The sequence below is a fragment of the Oncorhynchus gorbuscha genome, linkage group LG24, assembly GCF_021184085.1.
Source record: "Oncorhynchus gorbuscha isolate QuinsamMale2020 ecotype Even-year linkage group LG24, OgorEven_v1.0, whole genome shotgun sequence".
NCBI classification, from domain to species: domain Eukaryota; kingdom Metazoa; phylum Chordata; class Actinopteri; order Salmoniformes; family Salmonidae; genus Oncorhynchus; species Oncorhynchus gorbuscha.
The window spans coordinates 30,838,715-30,858,880 of NC_060196.1; the positions used below are offsets into that span (position 1 = coordinate 30,838,715).

Sequence of the window (20,166 nt, forward strand, 5' to 3'; positions counted from 1 at the left end):
CCATCTCGCGGCAAACATGAATTAAACCGAGCTAAAATAACGATTAACATGGTACAGAAATTGTAAGCATATAGACATTGATCCTCTTACAGCAAAGATGAAAACACAAACCATTTAAAAAACAACATTTCAACAACATCAAGTATATGCCTCGTCTAATACAATGGCAATTTAAAAACACTGTAAACTATATAGTCCAATCAATCCATGTGTGTGTGTGTGTGTGTGCAAAGAGAAAAACATTTTGACTCACCCTACTTGTTGACTCACCTTCCTCTCTTTCATGCTGGCAAAATGGTCAAGTACTCCGCTGGACTTAAGTTCATGCAACACACGTTTCCATTGACATTTTTGCAAAATGTGTGAGTCTCTCTTGTCCACAGCTATTGTTTAGGCAGGTTTGAATCATTTTCAGATAGGAAAATGGCCTTTCAAATGGCCTTTCAGCTGTACTTGTAACAAGGGATGGTGATCATCAGTTTCAGGAGCTTGCATACCTCGGGGAAAGTGTTGGTCACGTCATTTTTCACGAGTGATTGCAGCAGCTCACCTGGTGGTTTGTGGAAGGCGGCATCAGCATAGACTACCTGCAGCAAATGTTTCAAACTCTGGTTGTCAAAGAAAGGGTACGTCTTGAACAGCTGTGTGAATACTCTTGTCAGGAAACCCCTCTTGCTTGGAGTCCTCGGGAAATAACCCATGATCAATAACACAGAAGAAGTCGAGGCTCTTCTTGTTAGCAAACCTCTGGGTCATGTGTAGTATCATTCCATAGAGTATTTCAAAGTACAGTCGTTTGGTATCTGTCCAGGAAGCCTGGGTCATTGTCAGCATTGTCCTGGTGGTTGAGTCCCTGTTCATAGTCATCCCAGCCACGGCTGCTTCTTTTGCGTCTTTCATCTTCCATTCAACAGTCTGATCAGTGTTGTCATATATATCCTTTGAAACTTTGCATCACTTCTAATGTCTTTCAATGCATTCAGTGTACTATCAACCCGTACACAAGAATGTCTTACATCAAGAGATTTGCTCTACAGGGCCTGCAACAGCGGTTCTGTGAGTCCAAAAATTATGACAGCTTTGCACACTCTTGGCATTCTCTCAACCAGCTTCACCTGGAATGCTTTTCCAGCAGTCTTGAAGGAGTTCCCACATATGCTGAGCACTTGTTGGCTGCTTTTCCTTCTCTCTGCAGTCCAACTCATCCCAAACCATCTCAAGTGGGTTGAGGTCAGGTGATTTTGGAGGCCAGGTCATCTGATGCAGCACTCCATCACTCTCCTTCTTGGACAAATAGCCCTTACACAGCCTGGAGGTGTGTTGGGTCATTGCCCTGTTTAAAAACAAATTATAGTCCCACTAAGTGCAAACCAGATGGAATAGTGTATTGCTGCAGAATGCTGTGGTATCCATGCTGGTTAAGTGTGCCTTGAATTCTAAATACATCACTGACAGTGTCATCAGCACACCTCCTCCTCCATGCTTCACGGTGGGAACCACACAGGCAGAGATCATCCTTCACCTACTCAAAGTCTCACAGAGACAAAGCGGTTGAACCAAAAATCTCACATTTGCATTCATCAGACCAAAGGACAGATTTCCACCGTCCTTCTTCTTATTGGTGTCTTTTAGTTGTGGTTTCTTTGCAGCAATTTGACCATGAAGGCCTGATTCACATAGTCTCCTCTGAACAGTTGATGTTGAGATGTCTGTTACTTGAACTCTGTGAAGCATTTATTTGGGCTGCAATCTGAGGTGCAGATAATTCTAATAAACGTATCCTCTGCAGCATCCTCTGAGTCTTCCTTTCCTGCAGCAGTCCACATGAGAGCCAGTTTCATCATAGTGCTTGATGGTTTTTGCGACTGCACTTGAAGAAACTTTAAAAACTTTAAAAGTTACTGATTGACTGACCTTCATGTCTTAACGTAATAATGGGCTGTTGTTTCTCTTTAATTATTTGAGCTGTTCTTGCCATAATATGGGCTTGGTCTTTTCCCAAATAGTGCTATCTTCTACATACCAACCCCACCTTGTAACAACAAGGCACAACTTTTAATTCAAATGCATTCCAGGTGACTATCTCATAATGTTGGTTGTGAAAATGCCAAGAGTGTGCAAGGCTGTCATCAAGGCTACTTTGAAGAATCTCAAATATAATATATATTATGAGTTGTTTTATAATTTTTTGTTACAACTTGATTCCATATGTGTTCTTTCATAGTTCTGATGTCTTCAATATTATTCTACAATGTAGAAAATAGTTAAAAAAATATGAGCAGTTGTCCATGAGCAGTTGTCTAAACTTTTGACTGGTACTGTACCTGTAAATATGTTGCTTGTCCCACAGTGTTCAGTCATGGCAGTATCGAACTTGACAAGTTCCACAAAATGACCTTTGTTAAGGTTTGTTGCTGACTCGTCATGCCTCCTGAAGGCTTGCTCCTGCGGTCCCAGGTATATTACTGCGATTAACAGTTTCTTCAGAATGTCTCTGTTTTATTCACCTGTTCGATGTGCCTCTGGACACTGATCACTGCGGCCTGGTTGAGAGCCTTTTTGATCCGGACTCGACCAAAGAGCTTTAGTTTCAGGCTCGACATAATGTGTTTTTTAGATTTTCCATATCGGTCAAGGGACCTGCCCAGATTTACAAGATCAGAAAAACCCGTGGTGGCCCAAGGGTTGTTTTTAAACTTAGCACTCCCAGTTAGCCAGTCGTATTGTAATTCTCAGTGTTGAAATATCAGGTCCTACCCCTTGCTCCTCTCCCCTGCGCAATATCCAATTTTGGAGTCGGCCTCCCATTCAACTTGATTTTCAGTTGCTGCTCAAATTACAATTTTACAAAATCGTTTTGAACTATAAATTCTAGATCCCTATCTCCATCCATAGCTAGCTACTGCGGGACACATTCCAGAAGCTGACTGACATTTTGCTTTGTTGTGATTTGATTGGAATGAAGCCGAATCCAAACTAGCATCCCTTGACACTTTGTTTTGCTGCACCAAGACCATTCAGAGTTGAGCTCGCTTATTATTATATGATTTTTTTTTATCAAGGGAAGCCAAACGCTAGCTGGCTTCCCTTGCTATTGAATACAATCTTACAGAAGGCAACATCATGTTATACTCTTTTTGACCAGACATCATCAAATACATGGGCTACACAAAGGCTACTAAGACAGAGGGCGCTGTTTCCTCGCTTTGATGATTTCTCCATTGTGAGATATAGTTTCAGCCTTGCCACTTGCGAATTTAATGAAAATGATAAAACACAGAGAGACTTAAGTAATTATATGTATACTGTATATATATATACATATATATATTTATTATTGTTTTTATGGGGAAGCTTGGCTTCCCTTGACGTCCATGAATACATGCCACTGCTTTTACCTAAGTAATGAGTGTCACAAGCATAACCACCAGTATAAATGTATGGGCTTGTCCTCCCAACTAGTGGAGGAATAGGTTGCTGAATATGGTACTGATGCCCATCCTTTTTATTAGCGATTGAAGTTCAGATAAATGGGGAAGTACTGTAATATAAATATGCATACACACATTTGGGGGTGATATTTCATAGATTATAGCATCTGAATTTTGGAATTGTTCAGAGGCAATTTTTCTGATTATAACCGGACCAGGTCCGGTTCCTCTGGTCATGATTTTTTGGTTTTGTGTCTGCAGCTGTGCATGTTTCTGCGTGTGTGTGTGTGTGTGCCAAATCAAATTGTATTTGTCACATGCTTCGTAAACAACAGGTGTGAACAACAAGGCAGAGAGAAAAAAATAGAAATAATATTAAAATATTAACACGAGGAATAAATACACAATGAGTAACGATAACCTGGATATATACATGGGGTAGATGCAGTAGATGGTATAGAGTACAGTATATACATATGAGATGAGTAATGTAGGGTATGTAAACATTATATTAAGTGGCTAGTGATACATTTTTTACATCAATTTCCCATTATTAATGTGGCTGGAGTTGAGTCAGTATGTTGGCATCAGCCACTCAATGTTAGTGGTGGCTGTTTAACAGTCTGATGGCCTTGAGATAGAAGCTGTTTTTCAGTCTCTTGGTCCCAGCTTTGATGCATCTGTACTGACCTCACCTTCTGGATGATACCGGGGTGAACAGGCAGAAGCTCAGGTGGTTGTTGTCCTTGATGATCTTTATGGCCTTCCTGTGACATCGGGTGGTGTAGGTGTCCTGGAGAGCAGGTAGTTTGCCCCCGGTGATGCGTTGTGCAGACCTCACTACCCTCTGGAGAGCCTTACGGTTGTGGGCGGAGCAGTTGCCGTACCAGGCGGTGATACAGCCCGACAGGATGCCCTCGAATGTGCATCTGTAAAAGTTTGTGAGTGCTTTTGGTGACAAGACAAATTTCTTCAGCCTCCTGAGGTTGAAGAGGCGCTGCTGCGCCTTCTTCACCACACTGTGTGGGTGGACTAATTCAGTTTGTCTGTGATGTGTACCCCGAGGAACTTTAAACTTACTACCCTCTCCACTACTGTCCCGTCGATGTGGGTAGGGGGGTGCTCCCTCTGCTGTTTCCAGAAGTCCACGAATATCTCCTTTGTTTTGTTGACGTTGAGTGTGAGGTTATTTTCCTGACACCAGACTCCGAGAGCCCTCACCTCCTCCCTGTAGGCCGTCTCGTTGTTGTTTGTAATCAAGCCTACCTCTGTAGTGTTGTCCGCAAACTTGTGGGTGAACAGGGAGTACCGGAGAGGGCTCAGAACGCACCCTTGTGGGGCCCCAGTGTTGAGAATCAGCGGGGTGGAGATATTGTTACCTACCCTCACCACCTGGGGGCGGCCTGTCAGGAAGTCCAGTACCCAGTTGCACAGGGCGGGGTCGAGACCCAGAGTCTTGAGCTTGATGACGAGTTTGGAGGGTACTATGGTGTTAAATGCTGAGCTGTAGTCGATGAACAGCATTCTCACATAGGTCTTCCTCTTGTACAGATGGGTTAGGGCAGTGTGCAGTGTGGTTGCGATTGCGTCGTCTGTGGACCTATTGGTACGGTAAGAAAATTGGAGTGGGTCTAGGGTGTCAGGTAGGCTGGAGGTGATATGGTCCTTGACTAGTCTCTCAAAGCAATTCATGATGACGGAAGTCGTTTAGCTCGGTTACCTTAGCTTTCTTGGGAACAGGAACAATTGAAGCATGTGGGGACAGCAGACTGGGATAAGGATTGATTGATTATGTCCGTAAACACACCAGCAAGCTGGTCTGCGAATGCTCTGAGGACGCGGCTGGGGATGCCGTCTGGGCCTGCAGCCTTGCGAGGGTTAACACGTTTTAAAATGTTTTACTCACGTCGGCTGCAGTGAAGGAGAGACGCAGTTTTTTTTTGGGGGGTTGTTTGTGTATGTGTGCGTGTCTGTATATTCATTAAAGTGACCAACTAATGACTGTCACCCCCAGGTACGCCGGAGTCTCGGCTCCGGTCCCAACCCACTACTACGTAGTGATCACCAACTGTCAGGATGTCAACCAGACGGCCGAGGCATGTGATGGCCCCCTCAATGTCTTCTCCTTCCTCTTACCCCACCGCTCAGATAATGATGAGAGCTGCAAGGTAATTCTCTCACCACATGGGGGCACAATGTCTATGACTAGATCTCTGCTTGAAGAAGACGACATCAGAAATGGTCATTCACCGCAGATTCAAGGATCAGGTTATCCTACTGCCAGCCCTTACCGTAAACATTAGATGGATGAAATAGTATCTGACCCTGTATGAGTGGTTATGTGTATCTTGGCTCCACCATTCTTCCCCATGGCTGGGACTCTCTATATTCAACCACAGTTGCTTTAATCACAGGATTCTATACAAATAGAATCCAACCTCCGAGTGCGTATTTATTTCACAGAACAATACCACATCATTGAAAAGCTATTTACTTAGAAATTACATGGCAACGGTTGGAATTTATGTGAACTAATTCAACTGACGTTATTCCCTTGACAAACTCTTGGCACCACATGATACGTTCATGCTGATGAATTCTTAAGAATCTTCGGGAAAGGTCTAGCATGACATTCTAGGATAATTTCAAGGGAACAGTTAAATGGTGTAGGGGAAGTACTTTGTTGTTTCCACTGCACAGTCCTTGAGTCAACTCTGCATCTAATAACCTTTTCCACAGTTTCTTATGTTCAGACTTCTATTCATGGGACATCCCTTGCCCTACTGAATTATTGGAGTGACATTTAGAATGAATACAGATGACCATCTCTGTAGGCTACCTGTCACTCTTCTCACTAACCGTTTGCCACACAAACTCATAAAAGGCCTGATTCAGGGCCGAGATATTCACACACAACTCTGACCTTCCCGTTAATGACTTAAAAACAATGTGCAGATTACACATTCAGTTTTAAACTGAATTTCTTTGAAGTTTGATTAGGATGTATTAAGCTTTGCGTTGTCAGCAGAAGATGGCATTTATTGCAGCCTTCTGTGTCAGTTCAAATTTCACAATACAGTGCCTTCAAAAAGTATTAAGATCCCTTGAATTTTTCCTAATTTTTTTATGTTACAGCCTTATTATCAAATAGATGTTTTTTAAGTGTCCTCAGCAATGTACACACGATACCCCATAATGACAAATCAAAAACAGGTTTTTAGAAATGTAATAAACAGAAATGCCTTATTTACATAATTATTCAGACCCTTTGCTATGAGACTCGAAATTGAGCCCAGGTGCATTCTGTTGAGATGTTTCTTTGATCCTTGAGATGTTTCTACAACTTGGTTGGAGTCCACCTGTGGTAAATTAAATTGGAAAGGCACACACCTGTCTATATAAGGTCCCACAGTTGACAGTGCATGTCAGAGCAAAAAAACGAGCCATGAGAACAGCTCAAAAAAGAAAAGAGAAAAGACAGTCCATTACTTTAAGACATGAAGGTCAGTCAATCTGGAAAATGTCAAGAACTTTGGAAGTTTCTTCAAGTGCAGTTGCAAAAACCATCAAGCGCTATGATGAAACTGTCTTTCATGAGGACCACCACAGGAAAGGAAGACCCAGAGTTACCTCCGCTGCAGAGGAGAAGTTCATTAGAGTTACCACCCTCAGAAATTGCAGCCCAAATAAATGCTTCACAGAGTTCAAGTAACAGACACATCTGAACATCAACTGTTCAGAGGAGACTATGTGAATCAGGCCTTCATGGTCAAATTGCTGCAAAGAAACCACTACTAAAGGACACCAATAAGAAGATGATACTTGCTTGGGCCATGAAACATGAGCAATGGACATTAGACCGGTGGAGATCTGTCCAAATTTGAGATTTTGGGTTCCAACCGCCATGTCTTTGTGAGACGCAGTGTGGGTGAACGGATGATCTCCGCATGTGTGGTTCCCACCATGAAGCATGGAGGAGGAGGTATGATGTTGTGGGAGAGCTTTGCTGGTGACACTGTCAGTGATTTATTTAGAATTCAAGGCACACTTAAACAGCATGGATACCACAACATTCTGCAGCGATACACCATTCCATCTGGTTTGCGCTTAGTGGGACTATCATTTGTTTTTCAACAGGACAAGGACCCAACACACCTTCAGGCTGTGTAAGGGCTATTTGACCAAGAAGGAGAGTGATGGAGTGCTGCATCAGAGGACCTGGCTTCCACAATCATTCGACCTCAACCTAATTGAGAATGTTTGGGATGAGTTGGACCGCAGAGTGAAGGAAAAACAGCTAACAAGTGTTCAGCATATGTGGGAACTCATTCAAGACTGTTAGAAAATCATTCCAGATGAAGCTGGTTGAGAGAATGCCAAGAGTGTGCAAATCTGTCAAGGTATAGGGGGGCTACTTTGAAGAATCTGAAATGTAAAATATATTTTGATTTGTTGAACACCTTTTTTGGTTACTACACGATTCCATGTATCTTATTTCATAGTTTTGATGTCTTCACTATTATTCTACAATGTAGAAAATAGTCAAAATAAATAGAAACCCTTGAGTACATAAACATTTCATCTTGACTTGTGGTGGTCCTGCAGAGCTCAGACGACGAGTCGCAGTGGGTGGAGGAGCTGCTGATGTTGCACACAGCGCGGGTCAGAGATGTGGAGATCCTCACAGGGCTGGACATGTACCGCTCCACCACCATGAACTACACCCAGACCCTCTCCCTCAAGACCTTCCTGCACACCTTTGAGAGTGACACCTAAAACAGACACACACAGACTCACTCTTACTGTATCTCTGTATTGTTTTCACTCTCTTCTCAATCTTGTTACTGTGTTTCACTTCCCCTCTCTGTCTCTCCCCTCTCTGTCCTACTGGGCACAGACACCAATTCAACGTCTACTCCACATTGGTGCAACGTCATTTCATTGAAATTATGTGGAAACAACGTTGATTCAACCAGCGTGTGCCCAGTGGGGTCTCTCTCTCTCCCCAGTACATCTCTGATCTTTAGGTGTATATTTGTATACAATTTGTCATATTTATTAGGTAGAAGATATTAATGCTACCACTTAGTCACACTAATTCAGAGAGCTCTTGTGTAGAAGTGGAATTAAACTTTTGCTGTGTGTGGTTCGAGAGAAAGTGTTGTGTCGTGAACGGAGTGTTTGTTTGGGGAAGTGGAGTAATGGGTTGGATTAGGTAATGGGCCCTTTGGTTGCAGGAAGATGATTTCATATCTCTTAATGCCGCACAGTGATGATGTACTATAGCCTGAAGTATCTGTGTAATTCGTGTGAAGACTTTACTGCCACCTCCTACACCTACATAAGGATGACAGAGCAAATGTTATACAGTCGAGGCATCAACGGCAACTTGCTGTAATACTTTATTGGTGACACAAAGCGCTGTTCAGGTTAGCTAACAGGCTAGTGCATTGGTGTTATAAGTGCTAAGTCAGTTGTTATAAGATCTTATAACTGTGTTATAACATAACTTTAACAACTGGTATATGATGTTTATGACAGTGTTACGTTGGCCTTATGACAGTGGAGTCAAGTGCAATGATTGGCTGTTTGGCATTGAGCGTACTGTATTAAATCTATTACTGATGACGGCCCTGCTGGCAGCACACTTAACTCAGTCAAAGTCATAGAGATTCATCACAATTAACAATCATTTTCATTTCACTTAGTACAAGCTCCATTGACGGCCTCGAATAGTTGATATGTATGTTGATGGTATCTGGATATGTTTTCCCCTTCTAAATTGTGTATTATTAGCATGTGGCAAGGTTCTGATCAGAATCAATTCTTATAATATTGCAGATGACCATTTGAGTCATTTTTGCCACCGTAACCATTCAATCAGTATGTATGTTATGTATAGAGAAATTTGAGAGCACCATCTTGTCAATCATTTAACCTTGGCTGTAGTATTTGGAGTAAGACCAAAACGCTAAGATTAAAAGGTGTGTTTTCTAATGCTATACTTTTACTGTTTTTTTGCTGTTTATCCATGAGGAATAATTGTGGAAGCTACGCACTAAAATCTGGGTGGTTGTTATTTCGTGATTTAAATGACAGTGGCTCTGCAAAGTGCTTTTCCAGATAATTTACAAAGGTTAATTCCCTCCTTTAGTGGAATCATTGCTGGATTTGGCTACTGTTTAGATTATGCTTTGAAGTAGAAAAAAAAATGATTCAGTCTTTACACTGATCTTACATAAAGAGACTCAAAAGTTTTCTTAAAGTTCCAAAGTCAGTGGTTATGAACGATTTACTGACTTTTACATTTTTATTTGTATTTTTGTAATTTAGCCGGCATTCTTATTCAGAACGACGTAGTTAGCGCATTGATCTTAAAATAGCTAGGTGGGACAAGCACATATCACAGGCATAGTATTACACTTTTCCTCAATAGAGTAGTTATCAGCAAAGTCAGAGCTAGGAAAGGTCAAGTGCAAGTGTTGGTTCAGGATTTTGTTTTGGGGGGGGGGGTCTAGGTGAGGAGGGGGATTATTTAAGATACTCTTTAAAGAGGAAAGGGGTTCAGGTGCATTCGGAAGATGGGAAGGGACTCTGCTGTCCTAACTTCAGGGGGAAGCTGGTTCTACCATTGGGGTGCCAGGACAGAGAAGAGCTTGGACTGTGCTGAGCGGGAGCTGCCCTCCCGTATGGGTGGGAGGGCCAAGAGACCTGATGTGGCAGAACGGAATGCTCGGGTTGGGGTGTTGGGTTTGAGCATAGCCTGAAGGTAGGGAGGGGCAGTTCCTCCAGAGCAACATACAGTTAGTGCTCTTTTTTTCAACAATTGCACCATCAACAATTGTTCACCAATTCCTAATACTACCAGGACAATACTTGCCCTATTAATGAATAAAGTCTCCTACTCTCAGAAAATATTGATTTTAAGATTAAGATCACTTTATTGGTCAATTGCACACTGGGTCCAACCGAAATCTGACTTTCACTTTCAACCCAACCACTCTGAAAGACACATATATACACAGGCTTTTGGAGAGGTGCGGGGAGCTATTGTGGGGGGTTAAGTGTTTTGCTCAAGGGCACAACAGCAGGCAATGGCATCTAGGATTTGATACCAGCAACCCTCTGCCTGCCATCTCACTTCCCAACAGATTTTCTTGTTGGACCCCGGATTTGAGCTCGAAATGCTCCGGTTGCTGGCTCGCCTCTCTAACCTTTTAGCCCTCTGCAATCAGATCTGAACATTGCAAAAATCAGAGTTGCAAAACCTCTTCCCTGTAAATCATTAGCGTTTCCTGTAAAGCTTAATATCAGGTGAGTTCTGGACAGGTTCCCAAAGCTTTCAATTGGTCTCTTGCCTTTTACAGTTGCAGAAACACGAAGTTCCCTCTTCTGACAATAAATGACTTTCCCACACTCATGGAGTTCCAGAGTTCACTGTTGTGGTGAAGTAGCACCTCGTGTTGGCTGTGTTTAGAGCTGGACAGCTCTCAAGTATGGGGATAAGCAAGGAGTTGCAGGGAAAGAAGACTCTTGTCGTAAGTGCATCCAACATCCAGCTTCTTTTGAATGCTTCACTAATGGAAGTGGTATACAATGAGATATGGGTAACACTAAACTGAAAGCCTACAGGTAATATTTATCATGATGCAGTCATAATGTATTGTAAGACTTTTGTCTCATAATAATTTCATCGCAATCCTAAGTAAATACCAGCCAGTTGAAATGTTGATACGTAGACATTATTATTATTATAATCGTTATTATAAAACCTTACAAAGGCTCATAAATGCTTAATGTAAGTTATAAAACATACCGGCAGGCTTTAAGTAGTTTTAAGTGTTAATTCGAGATAGGATATGCATAAGATTGATTGGATTTATAGGAAAGGGTGCAATTATACTTTATAATGCATACAAATAAACTACTCTTCGAATAATACTTACACTACTCATGAAATGCACTACAAAAAAAATGCTCATGACAATCAAAAGGATACCCCTAAGGCATATGAAGGGTCATGTTTGGGAAAGTGTTTCAGTGGGACTGGTAGCTTTACCATCACAGATGTGTGCTTATTGTGTATTGCCCACTCCAATGTATTTGTGTCCTTTGCAAAATATTTTACCATATGTTCTCCACAGTGACTCAGCAACCCTACATTTTTTTCCGGGAACACTTTACCATAAGGTTCCATTTGGGAAGGGGTAATACATGGGATAGAACGGTTATTTCATCATTTGTAAATGAGTTATAACCCATTAATAAACAGTTATATCACATTGGCCTAAATAGTGTAATAACTGGTCAGTGTTAAGTCAATTAGTAAGCCAATATTTACCTTCTGTTATTAACCATTTATAAATGCACTTGGAAATGTTTATACGATGAACCTTTATGTCATCTTGCAACCAAATACATTTTCAATGGTTGCACAGTTAAACTATAGTCATTTAACTTTTGGGTGTGATGCATTGTTGCTCTGTCCCAGGAACAGAGGATGGTTTTTATGATGTGTCTTGACTGACCTTTGAAAACCTGATGCCCTGGTATTTTACATCCAGGACATTATTCAATTATAATAATAATAATAATATATGCCATTTAGCAGACGCTTTTATCCAAAGCGACTTACAGTCATGTGTGCATACATTCTACGTATGGGTGGTCCCGGGGATCGAACCCACTACCCTGGCGTTACAAGCGCCATGCTCTACCAACTGAGCTACAGAAGGACCATTATTACCCCTTGACAGATTACCAGATTATAATAAACTCCTCCAATTATCAACAAACATCACTTCTCTGTGATAGTCTAAGTACGGTGAACGCTCTGGTCTGAAATGGTAACCGTAATACCTTTGATTGGTAAAACATTGGGAGGAGGTATCCTCTCACAACGTTGATTGCTTTGGTCTTCATGCCCACCATTCATTGACGGAACATGTTTAACAAAGTGTTGAATCTCTCTCATGTATGTAGTGATGAGTACCCAATACTGCCTATAAGTATGTCTAACTTCTGACTGAACTCTCAAATCATCTATAAATGATTTACCCACTTGTATAACTGCTAAAAGTATACCTTATTTTAAAGGTGACAGACCTATAAACATTTATAAATGAGTTATCGACATTTATAACTGCTAAAAGTATCATGTTTCTTAAACAGGCCTGTGAACATGTTTAACTAAGTTGTCAAAAAATACTTTTAAAGTTGCAATATCGCTCCACCATTTCCTGGTTGCTAAAATTCTAATAGTTAGACTAATTTCAGTTTATGTAACAAAACGAGCAGTCGTTGTGTAGAGAATCATTGTACCATCTAAACCGCTGTGAAATATATTTTCCATAACCAAAGAGATTGTCACGTTCGTCATATTGATGAGACCAAGGAGCAGCGTGATATGAATACATCTTTCTTTATTAAAAGAAGTACCACTAAACAAACGTGACGATACATAAACCAAGTGCTGACAGGCAACAACACATAGATAATAACCCACAAAACCAAAATGGAAAATGGCAACCAAAATTAGATCCCCAATCAGAGACAACAATAAACAGCTGCCTCTGATTGGGAGCCAATTCAGGCCACCATAGACCTACATTACCTAGACATACAAAAACCCCATAGAATTACAAAAACCCTAGACAGGGTAAAACACACATACCCACCCACGTCACACACTGACCTGACCAAAATAATACATAAACCATAGATAACTAAGGTCAGGGCGTGACAGATATTGTATTTTCAGCTGTTTGAAGCTGGTGTACAAAACTGAAAGTAAAAGATGGAAAAATTAAACGTAAGAACAGGAAGCATTGAAATAGCACACATACAAACAGATCTATCACTTCTTAGACTTGCTTTCAATGAGAATGATAGATCTATAAACTTTAAAGAAAGTGGAAACATACTGACCATTCATTAATGAGTTAGGACTACCAGTATTTATAACTTCAAAAAACAAAATACCTTAAAAGAAAGTGGAAAACTTCTGGCCATTAATTCATGTTGTTACAAACATTTCTAACAGTATATACAGTAATCTCCTCAAATATGCAATACATTGTGAGAAATAAAATAGAATTGAATAGAAGGATACATTGGGAAAACAATTTTAATTGCAGTGACTCAAATCTGTAGCCTATCATTGGAATAGTGAGTAGCCTATCTAATTCAGTCTTTTTCTCCCCTTTTTAACATTACAAATCAGAAGAGAAATTGACAGATTAATTAAAAAATGACAAATGGGATTGCGGGAGTATTTCCAAAATATATTTTTAATTATTAATATTATAAAATCATCTTTGTCTCCCTAAATCACTGTAATATGGTTAACCTTACAAATCTAAATGTGTAAGGACCGACGCTGGAGACGAGAAGCAAGTGCAGGGAGTGAACATTTAATGGAAGACGGCCATCAAACAAAAGAAGAACAGCGTCTGGACGGGGGGAACAAAACAACATGATGAAAGTAATGCTGACATGGATCACAAAACTGAGCAACAAACAGATATAGGGGGCAATCAGCAATGTGAAGGAGTCCAGGTGAGTCCAATGATCGTTGATGTGCATAAAGATGGTGAAAGATGCGAGTAATGAAGGGCAGCCTGGCACCCTCGAGTGGCAGAGAGGGGAAGTGGGAACAGGCGTGACAGTATCCCCCCTCTAGGGGCGCCACCCGGCACCCCACATGGGTGAGCTTGACGGGCCGGCCAAGGCATGGGCGCCGGACTGACCGGTTGAGGCATGGGATCCTGACGATCCGGTTGAGGCAGGACCCGACATCACCTGTCACACCCTGGTCGAAGTATTTTGTGTTTATCTTCATGTATTGGGTCAGGCCAGGGTGTGGCATGGGGTTTTTGCATTGTGGTGTGTTTTGTCTTGGGGTTTTGGTGTGTATGTATTGGGATTGTAGCTAGTGGGGTGATCTAACAAAGTCAATGGCTGTCTGGAGTGGTTCTCAATCAGAGGCAGGTGTTTATCGTTGTCTCTGATTGGGAACCATATTTAGGCAGCCATATTCTTTGAGTTTGTCGTGAGTGATTGTCCTTAGTGTCCATGTTCCTGTCTGTGTTAGTTTTCACTAGTATAGGCTGTTTCGGTTTTCGTTTTGTAGTGTTTGTGTTTTAGATTCGCGTTACGTTTTTTTGTTCATTAAACATGGATCGCAATCTACACGCTGCAGTTTGGTCCGACTCTCCTTCACCACACCTAGAAAACCGCTACAGAATCACCCACCGTAAACGGACCAAGCAGCGTGTCAACAGGCAGGAGCAGCCCAAAGAGGAGATGCGAAATAAGGATTTCTGGACATGGGAGGAAATCCTCGATGGGAGAGGACCCTGGGCTAAACCAGGGGAGTGTAGCCGCCCAAAGGTGGAACAGGTGGAGGCAGCGAGGAGAGCAGAGTCAGCCGGAGAGAGGAGCCGGCGATATGAGGGAACACGGTTGGCAAGGAAGCCTGAGAGTCAGCCCCAAAAATTTCTTGGGGGGGGGGTTCAGGGAGAGTGTGGCAGAGTCAGGTGTCAGACCTGAGCCAACTCTCCCTGTTTATCGTGAGGAGCCAAGGAGGAGACCAGAACCAGAGCCGGTGTTGGAGGTGAGCGAAGCAGAAACCGTGAAGGAGTTAATGGGGAAATTGGAGGAGAGAGAAATGAGGGAGTTGCTGTGTTGGTGCTTTTTGCATGGAATTCGCCCGACGGAACGTGTCGGGGATTTGATGGCACCTGGGTCAGCGCTCCATACTCGTCCTGAGGTGCGTGTTAGTCGGCTGGTGAAGTTGGTGCCAGCCTCACGCATCAGGCCTCCTGTGCACATCCCTAGCCTTGCACGTCCTGTGCCAACACTGCTCTCAAGATCTCCAGTACGCCTTCACGATCTAGCCCATCCTGTGCCACCTCCACACACCAGCCCTCCGGTAGCAGCTCCCCGCACCAGGCTTCCTGTGCGTGTCTTCGGCCCAGTACCACCAGTGCCAGCACCATGCATCAGGCCTACAGTGCGCCTCGCCTCTCCTGCGCTGCCGGAGCCTCCCGCCTGTTCAGCACTATCAGAGCCTTTCTCCTCTCCTGCGCTACCGGAGTCTCCCGCCTGTTCAGCGCAGCTAGAGCCTTCTTCCTCTACAGCGCTGCTGGAGTCTTCTGTCTGCATGAAGCAGCCAGAGCTGTCAGTCTGCAAGGAGCTGCCAGTCTGCAAGGAGCTGTCAGTCTGCATGGATCAGCCAGAGATGTCAGTCTGCATGGAGCAGCCAGAGATGTCAGTCTGCATGAAGCAGCCAGAGCTGTCAGTCTGCATGAAGCAGCCATAGGGTCAGTCTGCAAGGAGCTGTCAGTCTGCAAGGAGCTGTCAGTCTGCAAGGAGCTGTCAGTCTGCAAGGAGCTGCCAGTCTGCAAGAATCCGCCAGAGCTGTCAGCCCACATGGAGCAGCCAGAGATGTCAGTCTGCATGGATCAGCCAGAGATGTCAGTCTGCATGGAGCAGCCAGAGATGTCAGTCTGCATGAAGCAGCCAGAGGTATCAGTCTGCATGGATCAGCCAGAGATGTCAGTCTGCATGGAGCAGCCCGAGCTGTCAGTCTGCATGAAGCAGCCAGAGATGTAAGTCTGCATGAAGCAGCCAGAGCTGTCAGTCTGCATGAAGCAGCCAGAGATGCCAGTATGCCCAGCGCCGCCAGTCTGCCCAGCGCCACCAGTCTTCCCAGCGCTGCCCGCGCCGCTGGTCTGCCCTGCGCCGCCAGCGCCGCCAGTCTGCCCTGCGCCGCCAGTCTGCCCAGCGCCGCCAGTGCCCCCAGTCTGCCCAGCACCGCCATAGCCCCCAGTCTGCCCAGCGCTGCCAGTCTGCCCAGCGCCGCCAGTGCCCCCGTCTGCCCAACGCCGCCAGTGCCCCCAGTCTGCCCAGCGCCGCCAGTCTGCCCAGCGCCGCCAGTACCGCCAGTCTGCCCAGCGCCGCCAGAACTGCCAGTCAGCGTGGAGCAGTCAGAGCCGACAGTCAGCCAGATCTTTCAGTCTGCCCAGCGCCACCAGTGCCACCAGTCTGCCCAGCGCCGCCAGTCTGCCCGGCACCGCCAGTCTGCCCAGCGCCGCCAGTATGCCCAGCGCCGCCAGTCTGTCCAGCGCCACCAGTGCCGCCAGTCTACCCAGCGCCGCTAGTCTGCCCAGCGCCGCCCGCGCCGCCAGTCTGCCCTGCGCCGCCAGTCTGCCCAGCACCGCCAGTGCCCCCAGTCTGCCCAGCACCGCCAGTGCCCCCCGTCTGCCCAGCGCCGCCAGTGCCCCCCGTCTGCCCAGCGCCGCCAGTGCCCCCAGTCTGCCCAGCGCCGCCAGTCTGCCCAGCACAGCCAGTGCCCCCAGTCTGCCCAGCGTCGCCAGTGCCGCCAGTCTGCCCAGCGCCGCCAGTACCGCCAGTCTGCCCAGCGCCGCCAGAACTGCCAGTCGGCCAGGATCTTCCAGATCTGCCATAACTGCCAGTCGGCCAGGATCTGCCAGTCGGCCAGGATCCGCCAGTCAGCCAGAATCCGCCAGATCCGCCAGTCAGCCAGGATCTGCAGGACAACACCTATTCCCCCTCAGGAGACTGAAAAGATTTGGCATGGGTCCTCAAAGATCCTCAAAACGTTCTACAGCCGCACCATCGAGACCTTCCTAACTGGTTGCATGACTGCCTGCACTCCTGAGCTGTCTCTCACTCCTGAGCTTTGTCTCACTCCCGAGCTTTCTCTCAGTCCCGAGCTGCCTCAGTCCCGAGCTGTCCTTCAGTCCAGACCCTCCCTATTGTTTTGAGGTGCGTTCGGGAGTCCGCACCTTAGGGGGGGGGGGGTTTCTGTCACGCCCTGGTCGAAGTATTTTGTGTTTATCTTCATGTATTGGGTCAGGCCAGGTTTTTGTATTGTGGTGTGTTTTGTCTTGGGGTTTTGGTGTGTATGTATTGGGATTGTAGCTAGTGGGGTGATCTAGCAAAGTCTATGGCTGTCTGGAGTGGTTCTCAATCAGAGGCAGGTGTTTATCGTTGTCTCTGATTGGGAACCATATTTAGGCAGCCATATTCTTTGAGTTTGTCGTGGGTGATTGTCCTTAGTGTCCTTGTTCCTGTCTGTATTAGTTTTCACTAGTATAGGCCGTTTCGGTTTTCGTTACGTTCTTTGTTTTGTAGTGTTTGTTTTAGATTCGTGTTACGTTTTTTTGTTCATTAAACATGGATCGCAATCTACACGCTGCAGTTTGGTCCGACTCTCCTTCACCACACCTAGAAAACCGCTACATCAACACTAAAAACAAAAAGTCCCTGATGCTTCAAATAGTGGTGGCAGCATTCTGTAAGGACCGACGTTGGAGACGAGAAGCAAGTACAGGGAGTGAACATTTAATGGAAGACGGACATCAAACAAAAGAAAAACAGCTTCTGGACGGGGGGAACAAAACGACATGATGAAAATAATGATGACACGGGGCACAAAACTGAGCAACAAACAGATATAGGGGGCAATCAACAATGTGAAGGAGTCCAGGTGAGTCCAATGATCGTTGATGTGCATAAAGATGGTGACAGGTGTGGGCAACCTGGCGCCCTCGAGCGCCAGAGAGGGGAAGTGGGAGCAGGCATGACAAAATGATAATTAATTTAATGTAACAGTAAAAATTCAACCAGAGAGAGTCCTTAGATCGTGGGAAAAGGCCGCACTTGACCCTTGCACTTGAGTCATACCCACAGTGACTGGCTAAACCCGCTACGCTATGAAACCACACACTATTGCAGAGACTTTGATATTACCGGCTGCAATTGATATGGTGAAAACAATGTGTGGGGAGGCAGAGGCACAGAAACTCTCATCAATACCTTTGCCAGATAACCCTGTGAAACTAAGAATGTATACTATAGCTAGCAATTAGGAGGAAACTGACTGAACAACTCAAACTCTCCAGCTTATGCTCTCCAAATGGACGTTAGCTGTGAGGGCCGAGATGCCCATGCAATCAATGACTTTTGTTCGCTACATGTCGGGGATGCTACTCACGAAGACATATTGTTCTGTCACAATTGGTAGGAAGCTTGGCCCCAGTGATGTACTGGGCCGTACGCACTACCCCCTGTAGTGCCTTGCAGTCGGGAGGCCGAGCAGTTGCCATACCAGGCAGTCATGCAACCAGTTAGGAAGGTCTCGATGGTGCGGCTGTAGAACGTTTTGAGGATCTTTGAGGACCCATGCCAAATCTTTTCAGTCTCCTGAGGGGGAATAGGTGTTGTCCTGCCCTCTTCACGATTGTCTTGATATGTTTGGACCATGATAGTTTGTTGGTGTTGTGGACACCAAGGAACTTGAAGCTATCTACCTGCTCGACTACAGCCCTGATGATGAGAATGGTGGTGTGCTCGTCCCTCATTTTCTTGAAGTCCACAATCATATCCTTTGTCTTGATCACGTTGAGGGAGAGGTTGTTGTCCTGGCACCACACTGCCAGGTCTCTGAGCTCCTCCCTATAGGCTGTCTCATTGTTGTCGGTGATCAGGCCTACCTCCGTTGTGTCGTCAGCCAACTTAATGATGGTCTTGGATATCGTCATCATGATTCCCACCATTTAGCCGTAGCTAGTTATGTTATCCACTGCTAGCTAAAACTAATAATAGCCCGTGTTTAACATGTGTTGTTGTATGTGTCGAACTGCTTTGCTTTATCTTGGCCAGGGCGCAGTTGCAAATGAGAACTTGTTCTCAACTAGCCTACCTGGTTAAAAAAGGTAAAAATAAAACTTGCTAACTAGCTATCACAGATGAAAGGGGTTAGCTAGTTATCACGATTTCTGCTAATACACTAGCTAGTTAGTGTGCTGAAAAAGAATGCTAGCTAATTAACTTTACCAGCTAACAGCTAGTTAGATAACTACTATAGCTAGCTAGCATGCTAAACCACAAAAGCTAGCTAAATTTAGCTAACTGAGCAGTGTGCTAAATCATCCAGCAGAATTTCTGTATTCAAAAGTGAAACAAATTACATAGAGAATTTACCCTCTCTCTATATCAACATTTTGATCCTGTGAACAATGATTATTTCATGCAATCTCTTCTGTCTGGACTTTGCAAACTTCTCATAGCCACGTCCATCATGATTCTTCATTACGCACTGTCACATAATGTCAGTGTCAACACAACATTCTGGACACGTTCCAGGTCATCTTTATTTCAAACATGTTTCACAGATGGACAGATCTCACAAAGTAGGGGACATTTTTCAGAAACCAGCGAACCACACCAGTAATATGGCTTGATCTTCAGATGAGGTCTCTTCAGGTGAGGCCTTAGATATGTGTACCAATGCATCATCAGTGTTTCAAACGTGGGGGAAAGACACATCATGGGAGTTGACCGTTGGTCTGAAAACCAACCTCTTCTGTTCCTGGGACAGAGCAACAATGCATCACACCCAAAAGTGAGAAAATGACTATAGTTTAACTGCGCAACCATTGAAAATAAGTTTGCATGATGACACATCAATATTATAAGCATTTGGAAGTGCATTTATAAATGGTTAATAGCTGGAGGTAAATAGTGGCTCACTATTTGGCAAGCACTATTTTGACTAATTTGTTATAACCCATTTATTAATGGTTAATAATGCATTTAAAAATGATTAAATAAGTGTTAGTATCGTAATTACAAACCCTTTATAAACCCTTTACAAATGGAACCTTATTGTAAAGTGTTACCGTCTTGGTATACCACAGTAAATGGG

General features: G+C 44.3%; 2 protein-coding genes across 2 annotated transcripts in view; both read left to right on the forward strand.

The window, feature by feature from the left end:
- LOC124012163 (ectonucleotide pyrophosphatase/phosphodiesterase family member 2) overlaps window positions 1-9,433 on the forward strand; it is a 29,216-nt gene extending 19,783 nt beyond the window's left edge. The window contains exons 24-25 of the mRNA XM_046325637.1: window positions 5,446-5,599; window positions 8,037-9,433. Of these exons, the coding sequence (XP_046181593.1) occupies window positions 5,446-5,599; window positions 8,037-8,207 (325 nt within the window). The 3' untranslated portion in view covers window positions 8,208-9,433. The remainder of the gene's footprint in view (window positions 1-5,445; window positions 5,600-8,036) is intronic.
- A 1,370-nt stretch (window positions 9,434-10,803) lies between these two features.
- LOC124012803 (venom phosphodiesterase 1) overlaps window positions 10,804-20,166 on the forward strand; it is a 31,702-nt gene continuing 22,339 nt past the window's right edge. Inside the window, exon 1 of the mRNA XM_046326769.1 lies at window positions 10,804-10,969. Within this exon, the coding sequence (XP_046182725.1) occupies window positions 10,928-10,969 (42 nt within the window). The 5' untranslated portion in view covers window positions 10,804-10,927. The remainder of the gene's footprint in view (window positions 10,970-20,166) is intronic.